Source organism: Drosophila nasuta, chromosome 2R (assembly GCF_023558535.2).
Source record: "Drosophila nasuta strain 15112-1781.00 chromosome 2R, ASM2355853v1, whole genome shotgun sequence".
Classification (NCBI taxonomy): domain Eukaryota; kingdom Metazoa; phylum Arthropoda; class Insecta; order Diptera; family Drosophilidae; genus Drosophila; species Drosophila nasuta.
Window position 1 is genome coordinate 2,934,736 of NC_083456.1, and position 17,084 is coordinate 2,951,819.

At 44.2% G+C, this 17,084-nt stretch overlaps 1 protein-coding gene across 2 annotated transcripts; it reads right to left on the reverse strand.

Annotated features, from left to right (window-relative positions):
- Positions 1 to 10,153: 10,153 nt before the first annotated feature.
- Positions 10,154 to 11,149, reverse strand: LOC132787189 (uncharacterized). 2 transcript variants are annotated; one of them, XM_060794108.1, is made up of 3 exons: positions 10,885 to 11,149; positions 10,412 to 10,831; positions 10,154 to 10,352 (listed from the first exon to the last, which is right to left on the reverse strand). In XM_060794108.1, exons 1-2 carry the CDS (start codon positions 11,004 to 11,006, stop codon positions 10,432 to 10,434), a joined length of 522 nt encoding a protein of 173 aa, XP_060650091.1. In that variant the 5' UTR covers positions 11,007 to 11,149; the 3' UTR covers positions 10,154 to 10,352; positions 10,412 to 10,431. The 2 variants fall into 2 exon arrangements, with proteins under 2 accessions (XP_060650091.1, XP_060650090.1); XM_060794107.1 differs by having other exon boundaries at positions 10,308 to 10,831.
- Between the last annotated feature and the right edge of the window lie 5,935 nt (positions 11,150 to 17,084).

Sequence of the window (17,084 nt, forward strand, 5' to 3'; positions counted from 1 at the left end):
TTATTTTTTTAGGATTATGCAGTACATGTGTGAAATAAGTGATATAATTGGCGGGAGCTTAATAAGTCGGATGACATTGTCCGAATCTTCTGGAACAGTAACGGCATTTAAACATTTAGTTGAGAATTTATTTCAGGGATCGCCAAAGCCCTAAATTTATTATCTAAACTATCTGTCTGATCCCGTTCTTCAAAATTTCCCTCAGCTTCTATGGTCCTTCTAAGCACGTCTTCCAAATCCTCTAAAATATTATACTTGCTATACCAAAATCCAATAGATTCTAGGTTGGCTGCATACACGCTATCACAATTAACACTAAGCAAATCTACCTGTTCATCCCTCCACGGAAAATACAACATTAAAAGTTCCCTAAAATAGTCCTCTGTGTCGACATTCAGATTGAACTTCCTAAGCCTAATAATTGCTGGTTTCGTTGGTTCCCTCATGAAGCCACTACCATCGCGAAAACCCTGAATTGAGTTTCCGAGGACCTCGTTTTCTCCATCACCACCGTCATCTGCATCTTGACCGACAGGAGATTATCTGGCCGCTGAATATAATGATCCAGCATTCCCAAAACATAAATATCAGTATTCATTCATATTTTGGAGCTGTTGTCTAGATTTGAGCATTCGAACTCTGTGCTCTGGTCGTAAGGTATTTATGTAAACTTCTGCGTTGCTAGTCTCAGACAAACGCATTACTAGACTATAGTAGCTATAGTAGCTTCCGGAGCAAAAATCTCTGTGCCGGAAATAAATTTGTTTATGTAAATAATTGCAACAGGTAATAGGATCCAATATGAACTGATGCTGATTAAGATTATATATACTTTATAGGGTCGCAGATTCCTCCTTCTGCTTGTTACATACATTTCCTGCCGGCACAAAGTTATAATGCACACAGAGTCGTTCTCTCCCTGATCAGCAGGCCCTCACCTTAGACACTCATCTCGTGCGGAACTAACTAGATCGGTGAGATCCGAAATAGTCCACATTTACACGATCTCTTATCTAAAAACAACAGACAGCTACAGCTGTCTTAAATATTTGTTGTAAACTTACCGGTGTTACGAAACTCCAAACGCTGAATATTTCTGGCTGGGCTATCCGACATCGCCTATACACAACCCGATTGTTGATTCTTGGGTCTTTTATATATATGACATAATTTAGGGTTAAACAGGTAAAAGTACGACAATATCCACAATAATCAATATGGTGAAGTAACGGCATTATAATTATATCCTTTAAATATGGGATTGCGACTTCTTTACAAATTAACTACTAGGCTCCGCATCTACTAGGTAAATACCTAAGTCAGAGGATCTTATAGGCTCAGTATAAAAGTTCCGTACATTATTTAATCGTCTTCCTCTAAATTTATCTTCCACAATTAATTCTATTCTAATCGGAATAATTGTTAGGTTCCTTATGGATTAAGGTACTTTTTTAAATTTATATTTATATTTATTTATATTATATGAAACACTATTTTCTCCAAATATAATTGGAAAATTTGAAACAACTCGGTTCAACAATTACTGACAGGTTTCCAAATTAACATTTCGCTGATATGGGAAGCAAAGCATCCTATACACACAATGTAATAAGAAAAACACATAATATTGGTCGTTAGATAATTCATTTTTAAGTACAAAAATTCCCGTATACAGTAAAAATTGTGTAAATTCCGTTCCTTAAGGGCCTTGGCCTACTTGCGAGTTCTTTTACGTGCCAATTAATTTTGAGATATATTAGATTTCTTGTCTTCTTGTTAGTCTTATTTGTCATCAATCGAACAAGAAATTTGTGCATGACTGAGATCGCCAAAAACAATTACTGAAATTCCTCCAAATGAGATTTCCCTGTTAGCAAAAATTTGCTTAAGACCAGCATCTAATTGAGATAACATTTTGACACCGACCATTGAGATTTCATCAATAATTAAAACCTTAAGGTCTGTAAACCTAAAACCTGGCCTACTGTTATATACAATACAAGGATTCTATCATGTCTGTTTGTTGTGTGACAGCTAGAGCTGGAGTCGCCTTGTTCAGCCCTGTCCAAGGCCATCTGCTCCTGTTCAGCTTGTGGATGTTGTTGCAGTTGCATTGGCGGCTGTTGCATCGTTTTCAACAATACTTCGCTCACTTTGGCGCGAATGCTGACGTTTTGAAGTGCCGTCATCTGCTTTATCATGGGGACTAAACTAACAACAAAATTGTAGTCAGCGTCGCCCACATCCACATTCTTGGCACACTGACAACTGCATGCCGCTGCCTCCGCATTCGCTGCCTCCGCAATCGCTTTGGGCGCTGCCACCGCAATCACTGTGCCCGCTACCCTACCATGTGGCAGTTGATTTGATTGATTTGGATTTTGTTGGGGCTTACTCACCTTTGGCATCCATTGCCTCGGCCACGACTCCTTGTCTCCTCGTCCTTAGCGTGCTCCGGATGGTTCTCATCCCATAGAGCGGGACGCTGCTCGACCACGTTGATTAGCCTGTTTAAATCCATTTGACTGCGCCTTTATTAGCAAACTTAAAACGCAAGCATAACGACAACAACACCAACAATACACTCTGTCCAAACCGGAGAATAAGAACTCGACAAGAGAGCAGTCTTGCCAGCTTAGCTTATTATACCCGCTACCCATAGGGTAGAAGGCTGTAGCCTGGCTGTCAACAAAGATGTTAATTGAGTTATGGTTGCGCTGTAAACCCCGAGCCAATTCGGCAGCCTTGCCAATGGCAAAAACTTCCGCCTGGAAGATGCTGCAGTGGACTGGGAGTTTATAGGAATGTTTGGAGACCGGGTCTGACAGTATACGGCCGCTCCGACACCATCATCCATCTTCGACCCGTCGGTGAAGAGGTTGAGGGCTTCGGGAATGCATAACCCTTCCCACCAGCAGTCCGGTTCCAAGAATATTGTTTTAATATGGTCGGTACTGGTAAGGGGGATAGTATAGTCCAAGTCTCTACTACTCTCCCTACCAATGGCGCTGTGACCATAGCCTAGCAGACCCAGATTGCCTGTTGCGGCAATCCTTAGGGACGATTTTGCGGCTATGGATTGCGCGTATAGGTTTAACGGTTCGACGCCAGCTATTACCTCGAGGGCTTTAGTTGGCGTCGACCTGATAGCGCCTGTGATCTACAGTAGCGCTTGACGCTGTGTCCTTTCCATGATGGATAGGTACGTCCTTTTTTCTGTGGCCTGCCACCACACTATAACACCATAGATGAGGATAGGGCGAACAACTGAGATGTATATCCACCGCATTAGATTAGGAAAGAGGCCCCAAGTGCAACTAAGCATCTTTTTCGCCATGTACGAGGCTCCGGTGGCTTTCTTCACCCTTTCTTCCATGACAGTTTGGTGTCCAGGACCACACTTAGGTATTTTACTGCTAGGCTCGGCTTTAGTATGGTGCAGCCTATTTTAGGGGGGACCACGCAGGCACCTTATACCTCTTCGTGAAGAGGATAAGGTCCGTTTTGTCCGCGTTAATGCTGAGCCCGGCTGATTCGGCCCATGATTTAACTTCCCGCAAAGTAAGTTCCATTACGGAACTAAGGGTGGTTGGGCATTTCCCAGTTATCAAAATGCTTATGTCGTCGGCATAGGCAATTAACTTGGGGCCCGTCTAGTAAATTTTGAAGTAGGCTATTTACGACCAAATTCCAAAGGAGAGGCGAGAGAGCCCCACCCTGGGGAGTGCCACCTCGCACTACCTTTGTAATGGCCGCATCGCCCCACGTAGCCACCACCCGCCTGTCGCAAAGAAGGCGGTTGACCCACCTGTGGATCGCTGGTGCCGTGTTAGTTGAGGTAAGGCCCTTCATAATAGCGTCAGTAGTAACGTTGTTGAAGGCGCCTGAAATGTCAAGAAATGCACCCAAGGCATATTCTTTATAATGGTCTGCTTTTTAAATGGAGGCTACTAGAGCATGGAGAGCTGTCTCAACGGACTTGCCCTTTGAATACGCATGCTGATTTGGGGACAACAGATGCATTGAGTTGCTTCTGATGTGCAAATCAAGTAGCTTTTCCAATGTTTTTAGCAGAAAAGAGGTTAGGCTGATAGGCCGGAAGTCATTTGGGACCACATGACTGCATTTGCCCGCCTTGGGCAGGAAAATGACTTTCGAGGTCCTCCAAAGAATGGGGATATGACCCCGTGCGAGGCACGCCGAATAGATACCCGATAGCCACGGAACAATCGTGAGCTTGCTGGCTTGCAGCATTGCTGGCGAAAGTCCATCGAGACCGGGCGACCTGACCTTCGCAAAGGAGTCGATAGCCCAAATTATTTTATTAACTGTAATTAGACCGGCAGGGGCTCTCATAACTGAGAGACTAGGAAGGAGCTGCCAGTCACTGTTCTCCATTCCAATACATCCTGGAAATGAGTTGAGAGCAGTGCTTAAAGAGTTTCAGCACTGCTCTCCGTCTACACTCCATCGCCCGACTTGAGCAGACTAAGACTGGAAGCCTGCTTGGACAGCAGCTTCCTCAGTCTGGAGGTGTCTTTGATGTTGTCCAGGTCAGAGCAAAAGGTTCTCCATGAAGACCTTTTGGATGATCGGATCATCCTCTTGTGAGACTTAAGGAGAGACCTGTACTCGTCCCAGACATATTCATTGTCCGCCTTCTTAGCAAGTTGAAACATGTAAGCTCCCCACGAAGCGATGAGAGATCTGGGTTCCACCAGAGTGGCTTCGGTCTTCTCGTCGGTCTAGAGATTTCTGAACGGCTGAGCCGCAGGTACCCTGTTAAAAGGAATGGTAAATTGAATGTACTTATGATCCGAGAAGGAGGGTCTTTCCAGGACCCTCCACTCTTCTACATTGGTACACTCAGTTGCAATCGTTAAGTCCAGCACATTACAAGAGGTGGGACCTACATAGGTAGATACCTCACCTCTGTTGGCTAGTCTAAGCTTATAGTTAAGGATAAAATCAAGAACTGACTCACCCCTGTCGTTAATGTCGGGACTTCCCCAGACGCTAAGGTGGGCGTTGGCGTCCGTTCCGATTATTAGATGTTTATTGGAGGAGCAGACCATGTGCACCAGCCTCCGCAGCTCGTCAGGTGGAGCCGGCATGTCGTGGGCCATGTAGCAGGATGCCAGCAGCAAACATCCTCACGGCTCTCCAGCACCACCACGGTAAGATCGTCATTGCTGTAATTAGGTAGTAGATGAGCTTTTAGCCCCTTTTTCAAGGAAGGCAGTTCTCGATCTACTTACCAATGTCGGGACGTACAGATCGTAATTAAGCGACTTCAGCCTAGCAACCGTGTTGCCCGACGCTATCCACGGTTCTTGGACTAAAGCCGCGTAGGCGGACACTTCCTCCAGGGCAAGGAGTAGCTCCGCCGAAGCCGTTTTAGACTTATGGAGGTTGAGTTGCAGCACACTCATTAGAGGTTAGCAAACTCGCGGGGGCCCGTCTTCATGGACAGTTCCTCCCCCACCTCCTCCGTCTCATCAGTCAAGCTGAGGTGCTGGGTGGCGTCGGTCACGCTCTCGAGACCGAGATCTGCCTCGACCTCCCCTGACCTCAGCGTGTGTGTGTCCTTGTCGTTGGGATGACGTTTTTTGAGGCGAAGGTACACGCTCCCTAAGCCCCACGCCATCTTCCCATTGCGTTTATATAGCAAATCCTCGGCCTCCTTATTGATCTGAATGAACACGTGTTGCCCACCACTGGGTAAAGGTTCATCAACCTTCAGCACGGACCAATCACTCGTCGGTATGGCCGGGTTCTGCTTTTTAAGCAGCTGAAGCTCCCGCTCGCCCTGAACAACTATTGGGAAAAGGACTTTCGCCTTCGGCATGGACGGAATATTATTCCTGTCCATCACGTCCAGCTTGGCCCCCTCCCACAGTCCGTCCAGTTTGGGTCGCTTGCAGCCACCGCAATGTTGGGTCGTCCTTGCATGTCAGGATCTTGACACCATTCATCCAGCCAGTGCCTTCGAATGTAGCCAATGGACTGTCTGGGACATTCTCCATTCTGACAAACAGTGCGTCGACCAGCTTACTATGGGTATTTAAAATTCATTATCTGCGACTTCTACACATGCCCCTGTTGTTGGAAGCTCAATATCAGGAGATTCCAAAAGAGTTATAACATCTCTTGGTAGCAATTTTGTAATTTAATCTTTGGCGTTCCTTTAGATTTATTGTTGAAACAGTGGGCAGAGGAATCCAATGCTCTATTGAACACGTCTGATATGGTATTCAGCCGACTGTTTTTCCTTGCATGAGAAAGCTTATCGCGTTTGTAAAATGTTTTGCGGGCTTCTGACGCATTTTCACCGAAAGGACCTAGAGGAAGTACGGAGGTTTCCACTATTTGAAGCCCATGTACCAATACTTTATGCACAGTTGGAGACATTGGATACCAATCATAAGTTTCAACGTATAAGTTGAACGTTTTCGTACATAAATCTTTAAATTTTTCTGGGCATACTTTATATTCACATGATGCAGCAATTAAAATGAAATAAAAATTATTCAAAATGTTCTCGTTGAAATTTAAAATAGTTGATAACGTTTTGAGATCTACAAAAGCTTTTCTGGCGGTATTTCCATCATTACTATTGGCACTTCCATTTTGTTTAGGGTTGTCTAAGCTTAGACCCATTTCATCCCATAATCTACGTTGAATCCTTTTTTTTCGTAACGCAAGGTCATCTTTGTCTGAGCCTGTCTGAGGCTATCAGTATATTCCATATATATGGCTATCAGTATACATATGAAAGTTTTTCGATTCAATATTTCTCGTCATCAAAAGTGTGTTGGGCTTAGCACCCATCCTGCCATGGGCAGGATTGGCATGAATTTGTACCAGTTAACACATTTACAACTTTGCCATCTATTAAAGTCAAATGTGCTTCATATTTTACTATTATTTTTTGCTCTCCGCAAGTGTAGGTGTGGTCATCTAATTTTTTTATTTGCTCTTCCAAGTTAGTTTTTTCATTTTTTATACATAAGTTCAGTTGTTTCCCTAATAAATTTCATTTTAAGGGGTCGGCAGAATCTGACCGATTGAGGAGATGGATTTAACAAATTCATTTGGTTTTTGGAATCTATTAATTTCAAGGGAATTATTGTGGTTACAAACAGTGACTGATCTAATCCAACAAGCTTCTCCGTGTGAAATCGCTGTTTATATATACTTTGTCCTGTTGAGCCATCAAACCCGTAGCTGAGCAATTACATACGTCTTTCTGCATTTCAAATATGCGGTCAGCAGAATGATTCAATAAATTCTGAAGTGATACTTGAACTTTAGATTCAGAATAAGTTATTTTATCTTGTTCTGTTCTGTATTTCAATTTCATTTTTGTAACCTCCGAATAAGGGCATAAATATCGCATCCATGGAGCTTACTTATGGCTTTTATATTAATGTATTGTCGTTTTATTAAATTGTTTTCAATTAAAAAGGCTAAAGCATTTTCAGGACTTATTTTTGTCACCTCTTTCTGCTTAAATTGGTTCGTTATACCAGCTATATTATCTCTATTCAATGCTTTTTGCAGTAGATGATAAGTGTCGCCCGTTTTCAACTTTTGGCCAATGTTGAAGTTGCATGCCACAACAGTGGCATGGAATCTTCGCTTTTATTGACCAGATCAGATGCCAATTTTCGCCCTAACCTTGGTCCTGACTCAATGTATGTCAAGCGTTTGCAGCCAGACGTTTCGCGTGGAATATCATCTTTAAAAACGCTTTTCTTTAAAACGGTCGACCATTCTGTTGCATTTTGGCGAATTAGTGGTAATGAATCCAAAGAGTATCCTGAGTCTATCTCAAATTATGTTTTGCTTGACATCATTTAATTTAGACTGATTAATATTTTGCAAAACAAACTGCTGCACAGCAGCTTGTAGGCGGTTGTTGTCACTCCAAACATCAAGCAACGTTGACTGTAAAATTGTAACTGCAACTGCAATATTGCCCTAAATTGGGCAAAATCGGGCAAAAATGTTAACAGTTTGGTTAATAACATTCAGCTTTAAAATTGCCTTGCCTAGTCTCACAAGTTACACTCCACAGAAACACAGATACATTTGTTAGCAGCGGCCTAAAAACATACCAACAACACATTATACGATTGGACAATATAACACATGTATAAAACATTTAGTGCTAATAATTAATTTTACCTTGACGATTAAATTCCATATCAAGAAAAAATCACCCACTCTCGCGCCAAATTCTTTTTAGAGTGGCCAGATTATAGTCTTTAAATATGGACGAATAACAAAATACCAGCGAAGTCTAAAATTTTTAAAATATGTTTCAGTATTCTTGAAGTTTTCTAATTCAAAAAATAAAGTCAATTTAATAATACCGAGCACAAAAAAGTAAAATGGGACTTTTGCCCATAGTGCAGAGGAGGGTCTCAACCTGGCCTACTGTTATATAGTTGCCGCCTCCTACAAACTCATAAAATATTTTATTTTTTTAGGATTATGCAGTACATGTGTGAAATAAGTGATATAATTGGCGGGAGCTTAATAAGTCGGATGACATTGTCCGAATCTTCTGGAACAGTAACGGCATTTAAACATTTAGTTGAGAATTTATTTCAGGGATCGCCAAAGCCCTAAATTTATTATCTAAACTATCTGTCTGATCCCGTTCTTCAAAATTTCCCTCAGCTTCTATGGTCCTTCTAAGCACGTCTTCCAAATCCTCTAAAATATTATACTTGCTATACCAAAATCCAATAGATTCTAGGTTGGCTGCATACACGCTATCACAATTAACACTAAGCAAATCTACCTGTTCATCCCTCCACGGAAAATACAACATTAAAAGTTCCCTAAAATAGTCCTCTGTGTCGACATTCAGATTGAACTTCCTAAGCCTAATAATTGCTGGTTTCGTTGGTTCCCTCATGAAGCCACTACCATCGCGAAAACCCTGAATTGAGTTTCCGAGGACCTCGTTTTCTCCATCACCACCGTCATCTGCATCTTGACCGACAGGAGATTATCTGGCCGCTGAATATAATGATCCAGCATTCCCAAAACATAAATATCAGTATTCATTCATATTTTGGAGCTGTTGTCTAGATTTGAGCATTCGAACTCTGTGCTCTGGTCGTAAGGTATTTATGTAAACTTCTGCGTTGCTAGTCTCAGACAAACGCATTACTAGACTATAGTAGCTATAGTAGCTTCCGGAGCAAAAATCTCTGTGCCGGAAATAAATTTGTTTATGTAAATAATTGCAACAGGTAATAGGATCCAATATGAACTGATGCTGATTAAGATTATATATACTTTATAGGGTCGCAGATTCCTCCTTCTGCTTGTTACATACATTTCCTGCCGGCACAAAGTTATAATGCACACAGAGTCGTTCTCTCCCTGATCAGCAGGCCCTCACCTTAGACACTCATCTCGTGCGGAACTAACTAGATCGGTGAGATCCGAAATAGTCCACATTTACACGATCTCTTATCTAAAAACAACAGACAGCTACAGCTGTCTTAAATATTTGTTGTAAACTTACCGGTGTTACGAAACTCCAAACGCTGAATATTTCTGGCTGGGCTATCCGACATCGCCTATACACAACCCGATTGTTGATTCTTGGGTCTTTTATATATATGACATAATTTAGGGTTAAACAGGTAAAAGTACGACAATATCCACAATAATCAATATGGTGAAGTAACGGCATTATAATTATATCCTTTAAATATGGGATTGCGACTTCTTTACAAATTAACTACTAGGCTCCGCATCTACTAGGTAAATACCTAAGTCAGAGGATCTTATAGGCTCAGTATAAAAGTTCCGTACATTATTTAATCGTCTTCCTCTAAATTTATCTTCCACAATTAATTCTATTCTAATCGGAATAATTGTTAGGTTCCTTATGGATTAAGGTACTTTTTTAAATTTATATTTATATTTATTTATATTATATGAAACACTATTTTCTCCAAATATAATTGGAAAATTTGAAACAACTCGGTTCAACAATTACTGACAGGTTTCCAAATTAACATTTCGCTGATATGGGAAGCAAAGCATCCTATACACACAATGTAATAAGAAAAACACATAATATTGGTCGTTAGATAATTCATTTTTAAGTACAAAAATTCCCGTATACAGTAAAAATTGTGTAAATTCCGTTCCTTAAGGGCCTTGGCCTACTTGCGAGTTCTTTTTACGTGCCAATTAATTTTTGAGATATATTAGATTTCTTGTCTTCTTGTTAGTCTTATTTGTCATCAATCGAACAAGAAATTTGTGCATGACTGAGATCGCCAAAAACAATTACTGAAATTCCTCCAAATGAGATTTCCCTGTTAGCAAAAATTTGCTTAAGACCAGCATCTAATTGAGATAACATTTTGACACCGACCATTGAGATTTCATCAATAATTAAAACCTTAAGGTCTGTAAACCTAAAACCTGGCCTACTGTTATATACAATACAAGGATTCTATCATGTCTGTTTGTTGTGTGACAGCTAGAGCTGGAGTCGCCTTGTTCAGCCCTGTCCAAGGCCATCTGCTCCTGTTCAGCTTGTGGATGTTGTTGCAGTTGCATTGGCGGCTGTTGCATCGTTTTCAACAATACTTCGCTCACTTTGGCGCGAATGCTGACGTTTTGAAGTGCCGTCATCTGCTTTATCATGGGGACTAAACTAACAACAAAATTGTAGTCAGCGTCGCCCACATCCACATTCTTGGCACACTGACAACTGCATGCCGCTTCCTCCGCATTCGCTGCCTCCGCAATCGCTTTGGGCGCTGCCACCGCAATCACTGTGCCCGCTACCCTACCATGTGGCAGTTGATTTGATTGATTTGGATTTTGTTGGGGCTTACTCACCTTTGGCATCCATTGCCTCGGCCACGACTCCTTGTCTCCTCGTCCTTAGCGTGCTCCGGATGGTTCTCATCCCATAGAGCGGGACGCTGCTCGACCACGTTGATTAGCCTGTTTAAATCCATTTGACTGCGCCTTTATTAGCAAACTTAAAACGCAAGCATAACGACAACAACACCAACAATACACTCTGTCCAAACCGGAGAATAAGAACTCGACAAGAGAGCAGTCTTGCCAGCTTAGCTTATTATACCCGCTACCCATAGGGTAGAAGGCTGTAGCCTGGCTGTCAACAAAGATGTTAATTGAGTTATGGTTGCGCTGTAAACCCCGAGCCAATTCGGCAGCCTTGCCAATGGCAAAAACTTCCGCCTGGAAGATGCTGCAGTGGACTGGGAGTTTATAGGAATGTTTGGAGACCGGGTCTAGACAGTATACGGCCGCTCCGACACCATCATCCATCTTCGACCCGTCGGTGAAGAGGTTGAGGGCTTCGGGAATGCATAACCCTTCCCACCAGCAGTCCGGTTCCAAGAATATTGTTTTAATATGGTCGGTACTGGTAAGGGGGGATAGTATAGTCCAAGTCTCTACTACTCTCCCTACCAATGGCGCTGTGACCATAGCCTAGCAGACCCAGATTGCCTGTTGCGGCAATCCTTAGGGACGATTTTGCGGCTATGGATTGCGCGTATAGGTTTAACGGTTCGACGCCAGCTATTACCTCGAGGGCTTTAGTTGGCGTCGACCTGATAGCGCCTGTGATCTACAGTAGCGCTTGACGCTGTGTCCTTTCCATGATGGATAGGTACGTCCTTTTTTTCTGTGGCCTGCCACCACACTATAACACCATAGATGAGGATAGGGCGAACAACTGAGATGTATATCCACCGCATTAGATTAGGAAAGAGGCCCCAAGTGCAACTAAGCATCTTTTTCGCCATGTACGAGGCTCCGGTGGCTTTCTTCACCCTTTCTTCCATGACAGTTTGGTGTCCAGGACCACACTTAGGTATTTTACTGCTAGGCTCGGCTTTAGTATGGTGCAGCCTATTTTAGGGGGGACCACGCAGGCACCTTATACCTCTTCGTGAAGAGGATAAGGTCCGTTTTGTCCGCGTTAATGCTGAGCCCGGCTGATTCGGCCCATGATTTAACTTCCCGCAAAGTAAGTTCCATTACGGAACTAAGGGTGGTTGGGCATTTCCCAGTTATCAAAATGCTTATGTCGTCGGCATAGGCAATTAACTTGGGGGCCCGTCTAGTAAATTTTTGAAGTAGGCTATTTACGACCAAATTCCAAAGGAGAGGCGAGAGAGCCCCACCCTGGGGAGTGCCACCTCGCACTACCTTTGTAATGGCCGCATCGCCCCACGTAGCCACCACCCGCCTGTCGCAAAGAAGGCGGTTGACCCACCTGTGGATCGCTGGTGCCGTGTTAGTTGAGGTAAGGCCCTTCATAATAGCGTCAGTAGTAACGTTGTTGAAGGCGCCTGAAATGTCAAGAAATGCACCCAAGGCATATTCTTTATAATGGTCTGCTTTTTAAATGGAGGCTACTAGAGCATGGAGAGCTGTCTCAACGGACTTGCCCTTTGAATACGCATACTGATTTGGGGACAACAGATGCATTGAGTTGCTTCTGATGTGCAAATCAAGTAGCTTTTCCAATGTTTTTAGCAGAAAAGAGGTTAGGCTGATAGGCCGGAAGTCATTTGGGACCACATGACTGCATTTGCCCGCCTTGGGCAGGAAAATGACTTTCGAGGTCCTCCAAAGAATGGGGATATGACCCCGTGCGAGGCACGCCGAATAGATACCCGATAGCCACGGAACAATCGTGAGCTTGCTGGCTTGCAGCATTGCTGGCGAAAGTCCATCGAGACCGGGCGACCTGACCTTCGCAAAGGAGTCGATAGCCCAAATTATTTTATTAACTGTAATTAGACCGGCAGGGGCTCTCATAACTGAGAGACTAGGAAGGAGCTGCCAGTCACTGTTCTCCATTCCAATACATCCTGAATGAGTTGAGAGCAGTGCTTAAAGAGTTTCAGCACTGCTCTCCGTCTACACTCCATCGCCCGACTTGAGCAGACTAAGACTGGAAGCCTGCTTGGACAGCAGCTTCCTCAGTCTGGAGGTGTCTTTGATGTTGTCCAGGTCAGAGCAAAAGGTTCTCCATGAAGACCTTTTGGATGATCGGATCATCCTCTTGTGAGACTTAAGGAGAGACCTGTACTCGTCCCAGACATATTCATTGTCCGCCTTCTTAGCAAGTTGAAACATGTAAGCTCCCCACGAAGCGATGAGAGATCTGGGTTCCACCAGAGTGGCTTCGGTCTTCTCGTCGGTCTAGAGATTTCTGAACGGCTGAGCCGCAGGTACCCTGTTAAAAGGAATGGTAAATTGAATGTACTTATGATCCGAGAAGGAGGGTCTTTCCAGGACCCTCCACTCTTCTACATTGGTACACTCAGTTGCAATCGTTAAGTCCAGCACATTACAAGAGGTGGGACCTACATAGGTAGATACCTCACCTCTGTTGGCTAGTCTAAGCTTATAGTTAAGGATAAAATCAAGAACTGACTCACCCCTGTCGTTAATGTCGGGACTTCCCCAGACGCTAAGGTGGGCGTTGGCGTCCGTTCCGATTATTAGATGTTTATTGGAGGAGCAGACCATGTGCACCAGCCTCCGCAGCTCGTCAGGTGGAGCCGGCATGTCGTGGGCCATGTAGCAGGATGCCAGCAGCAAACATCCCTCACGGCTCTCCAGCACCACCACGGTAAGATCGTCATTGCTGTAATTAGGTAGTAGATGAGCTTTTAGCCCCTTTTTCAAGGAAGGCAGTTCTCGATCTACTTACCAATGTCGGGACGTACAGATCGTAATTAAGCGACTTCAGCCTAGCAACCGTGTTGCCCGACGCTATCCACGGTTCTTGGACTAAAGCCGCGTAGGCGGACACTTCCTCCAGGGCAAGGAGTAGCTCCGCCGAAGCCGTTTTAGACTTATGGAGGTTGAGTTGCAGCACACTCATTAGAGGTTAGCAAACTCGCGGGGGCCCGTCTTCATGGACAGTTCCTCCCCCACCTCCTCCGTCTCATCAGTCAAGCTGAGGTGCTGGGTGGCGTCGGTCACGCTCTCGAGACCGAGATCTGCCTCGACCTCCCCTGACCTCAGCGTGTGTGTGTCCTTGTCGTTGGGATGACGTTTTTTGAGGCGAAGGTACACGCTCCCTAAGCCCCACGCCATCTTCCCATTGCGTTTATATAGCAAATCCTCGGCCTCCTTATTGATCTGAATGAACACGTGTTGCCCACCACTGGGTAAAGGTTCATCAACCTTCAGCACGGACCAATCACTCGTCGGTATGGCCGGGTTCTGCTTTTTAAGCAGCTGAAGCTCCCGCTCGCCCTGAACAACTATTGGGAAAAGGACTTTCGCCTTCGGCATGGACGGAATATTATTCCTGTCCATCACGTCCAGCTTGGCCCCCTCCCACAGTCCGTCCAGTTTGGGTCGCTTGCAGCCACCGCAATGTTGGGTCGTCCTTGCATGTCAGGATCTTGACACCATTCATCCAGCCAGTGCCTTCGAATGTAGCCAATGGACTGTCTGGGACATTCTCCATTCTGACAAACAGTGCGTCGACCAGCTTACTATGGGTCAACCGCCATCGCTCTGCAGACATTTTCCCGTTAGGGTCCCCTCTTTCTATGAGAGCAACGGCGAGATGCCGCCTGACAGTTTCAGCAACCGTTGCTCTCTGTCTCGTCTTGTTCGAGTCAGTGTTTGTGGAGTTAGGTGCTCGCAGCCTCTTGCTCACTGGGGCCCCTTGCTTGGGACTCTCAGCGGACCGTTGGCGCTTGCTTGCCATGGACTCCACCTTGTTGTTGGCAGGGCCGGTAGAACCGGTCTGCACTTTAGTGTCTTTGGAAGGGGGCTAAGTTGGTTTTCCCGCATCCACGTGTTGGCCCAGGCAAGCCTCTCCTGGTCCTTGACGGACAGGTTAGCTACGTCACTAAGCCTTGCGTGAATACGGGTCGCCGCCTTATTTTTGGCCTTCTCCTTCAGCCCCCCCCCGTGCCCCGCTGCGCAACCTTGGAGGTGCTGGCGATAGGCAGGGGTGACTGAAGAGGAAGACGTTCCCCCTCCACCGTAGAAATTGGCGCAGCGCTCTTTTGGTCCGTGTCGGTTAAGACCACAGCACCCGCGCGCACCAACCTCGAATTTTTGGTGGCAGTGTTGTTACAGCTGATACGGCCTGCTCCCGCCGCCTCAGAGGTGTGACCGCTGGCGACACGCAGAGAGGATCTCTCTCCCCGTGCCCGCCGGTGATAGCAGTCACGCGTTCCACCGACGTTTGGGCTGACATCCCAGCCCGGGTTGAATAGTTTAATGAGTCCATTTTGGCTAATTTTGTTCTTGGGAGCCCCCCATAGCGTTTTCAGTCTGACCGCCAGACACCTCGTACCATGGATTCTGCTACTTATCTTCAGACAGATGCCCGAAAGATAAGGAACAGAGTCCTCAGCTAGGATCTGCAGTTCCTGAAATATCGACGTATAGTAGAGATCTGCTACCCGTTGACAATGAGGTAATACAGATCCTACCCAGCCAGCACCCTCAGGGAGGGTTCAGCAGAGGATTTTTGCCAGCCCTCCGACCTTATAAAATATATATATTCTTGATCAGCCTCAACATCTAGCCATGTCCGTCTGTGTGTCTGTCCGTATGGATCTCAGAGATAGAGCTATAAATTTTTTTCGACAGCTTTTGTTATCTTTGCACGCAGATCAAGTTTGTTTCAAATTTTTGCCCCGCCCACTTCCGCCCCCGCAAGTCAAAAAAAAAAAATCGAATAACAAGCGTAATTTTAAAGATAGAGTTGCGAATGGTATATACAATAATTGCTATAGTAGTTATGATTCCTGAAAAATTTGATTGCAATCAGATAAAAGTTGTGGATGTTATTAAAGAACGACTTTTGTATGGGCAAAACGCATACTTACTAGGGGTCTTAGTTGCTTTGGCTGACAATCTGGTATAATGTTCCGTCTATGGTATATTTTGAATGAGGTACTATATCGATGTACCAAATATACCATCCGGTATATTTTTAGTAATTTTGCATCATATTTGGTATATTTTGAGAAAAATACCGCAACATATTTTTCTTTTATTCAAAATGGGTAGCGGGTATCTCACAGTCGAGTACACTCGACTGTAGCTTTCTTACTTGTTTTTTTTTTATATTTTTGCCGCTGCTTTACCGTTCACCATACATTATGCACTGCTAACTGCTTGTCGTACTTTTATTAACTGTTTATTTAATATTTACACATAAAACGTATAACACACATAATATTTTTTAAGTCACCAACCTATTAGAGCTGCTATTCCTCCGCTTTCCACTTCTCAACTGAAATGCTTGCAAAAATTTCGTCAACCAGCAAATACAAACACACACACACGTTTGAACAAAAGGGCAGCACCAAATAAAACAAACGGTTCTTTCGGGACAATTGTTTTTGTAAGCGGTGTACCGAAGACGCGTAAACAAATAGCGATGGAAAGCATAACCGAAGTTTTGTCTTTAATTTTGTGTATGCCCTTTCCAAAAAATAACAAGAACAAAAGCGATGCTTGCAGTTATTTTGTACTTATGTATGACTTAATGCGCATACATTTATCAACTAGGTGGTTCGACCTCACTCATATACGCATATAGTGATCGGCGAGCTAAGCACCTCGCCACCTCGTTCAGTCCTGCAGGATTATTATAAGGCCATTTGACTAAAAAAGTCACCGAAACAGTCTTTTCAATAATTTGTCTTCGTTTCGCTGCACAGCAGTGGTGTCATTTCCGCTTTTTTACCCGTCAGATCTGGATTTTTTTGAAGCGTGATTGCGGGAAAAATATGAAAACAGCGGGCAGCGGGAATTCTGGCTTTTTGAGCAAAGTTAAGCAGCTTTTTATACCCGCTACCCATAGGGTAGAAGGGTATTATAACTTTGTGCCGGCAGGAAATGTATGTAACAGGTAGAAGGAGGCATCTCCGACCCTATAAAGTATATATATTCTTGATCAGCGTCAACAGCCGAGACGATATTTGCCACGCCCACTTCCGCCCCCGCAAAACAAAAAAATTGAATAACAAGCGTAATTTTAAAGCTAGAGTTCCGAATTTTGTATATAT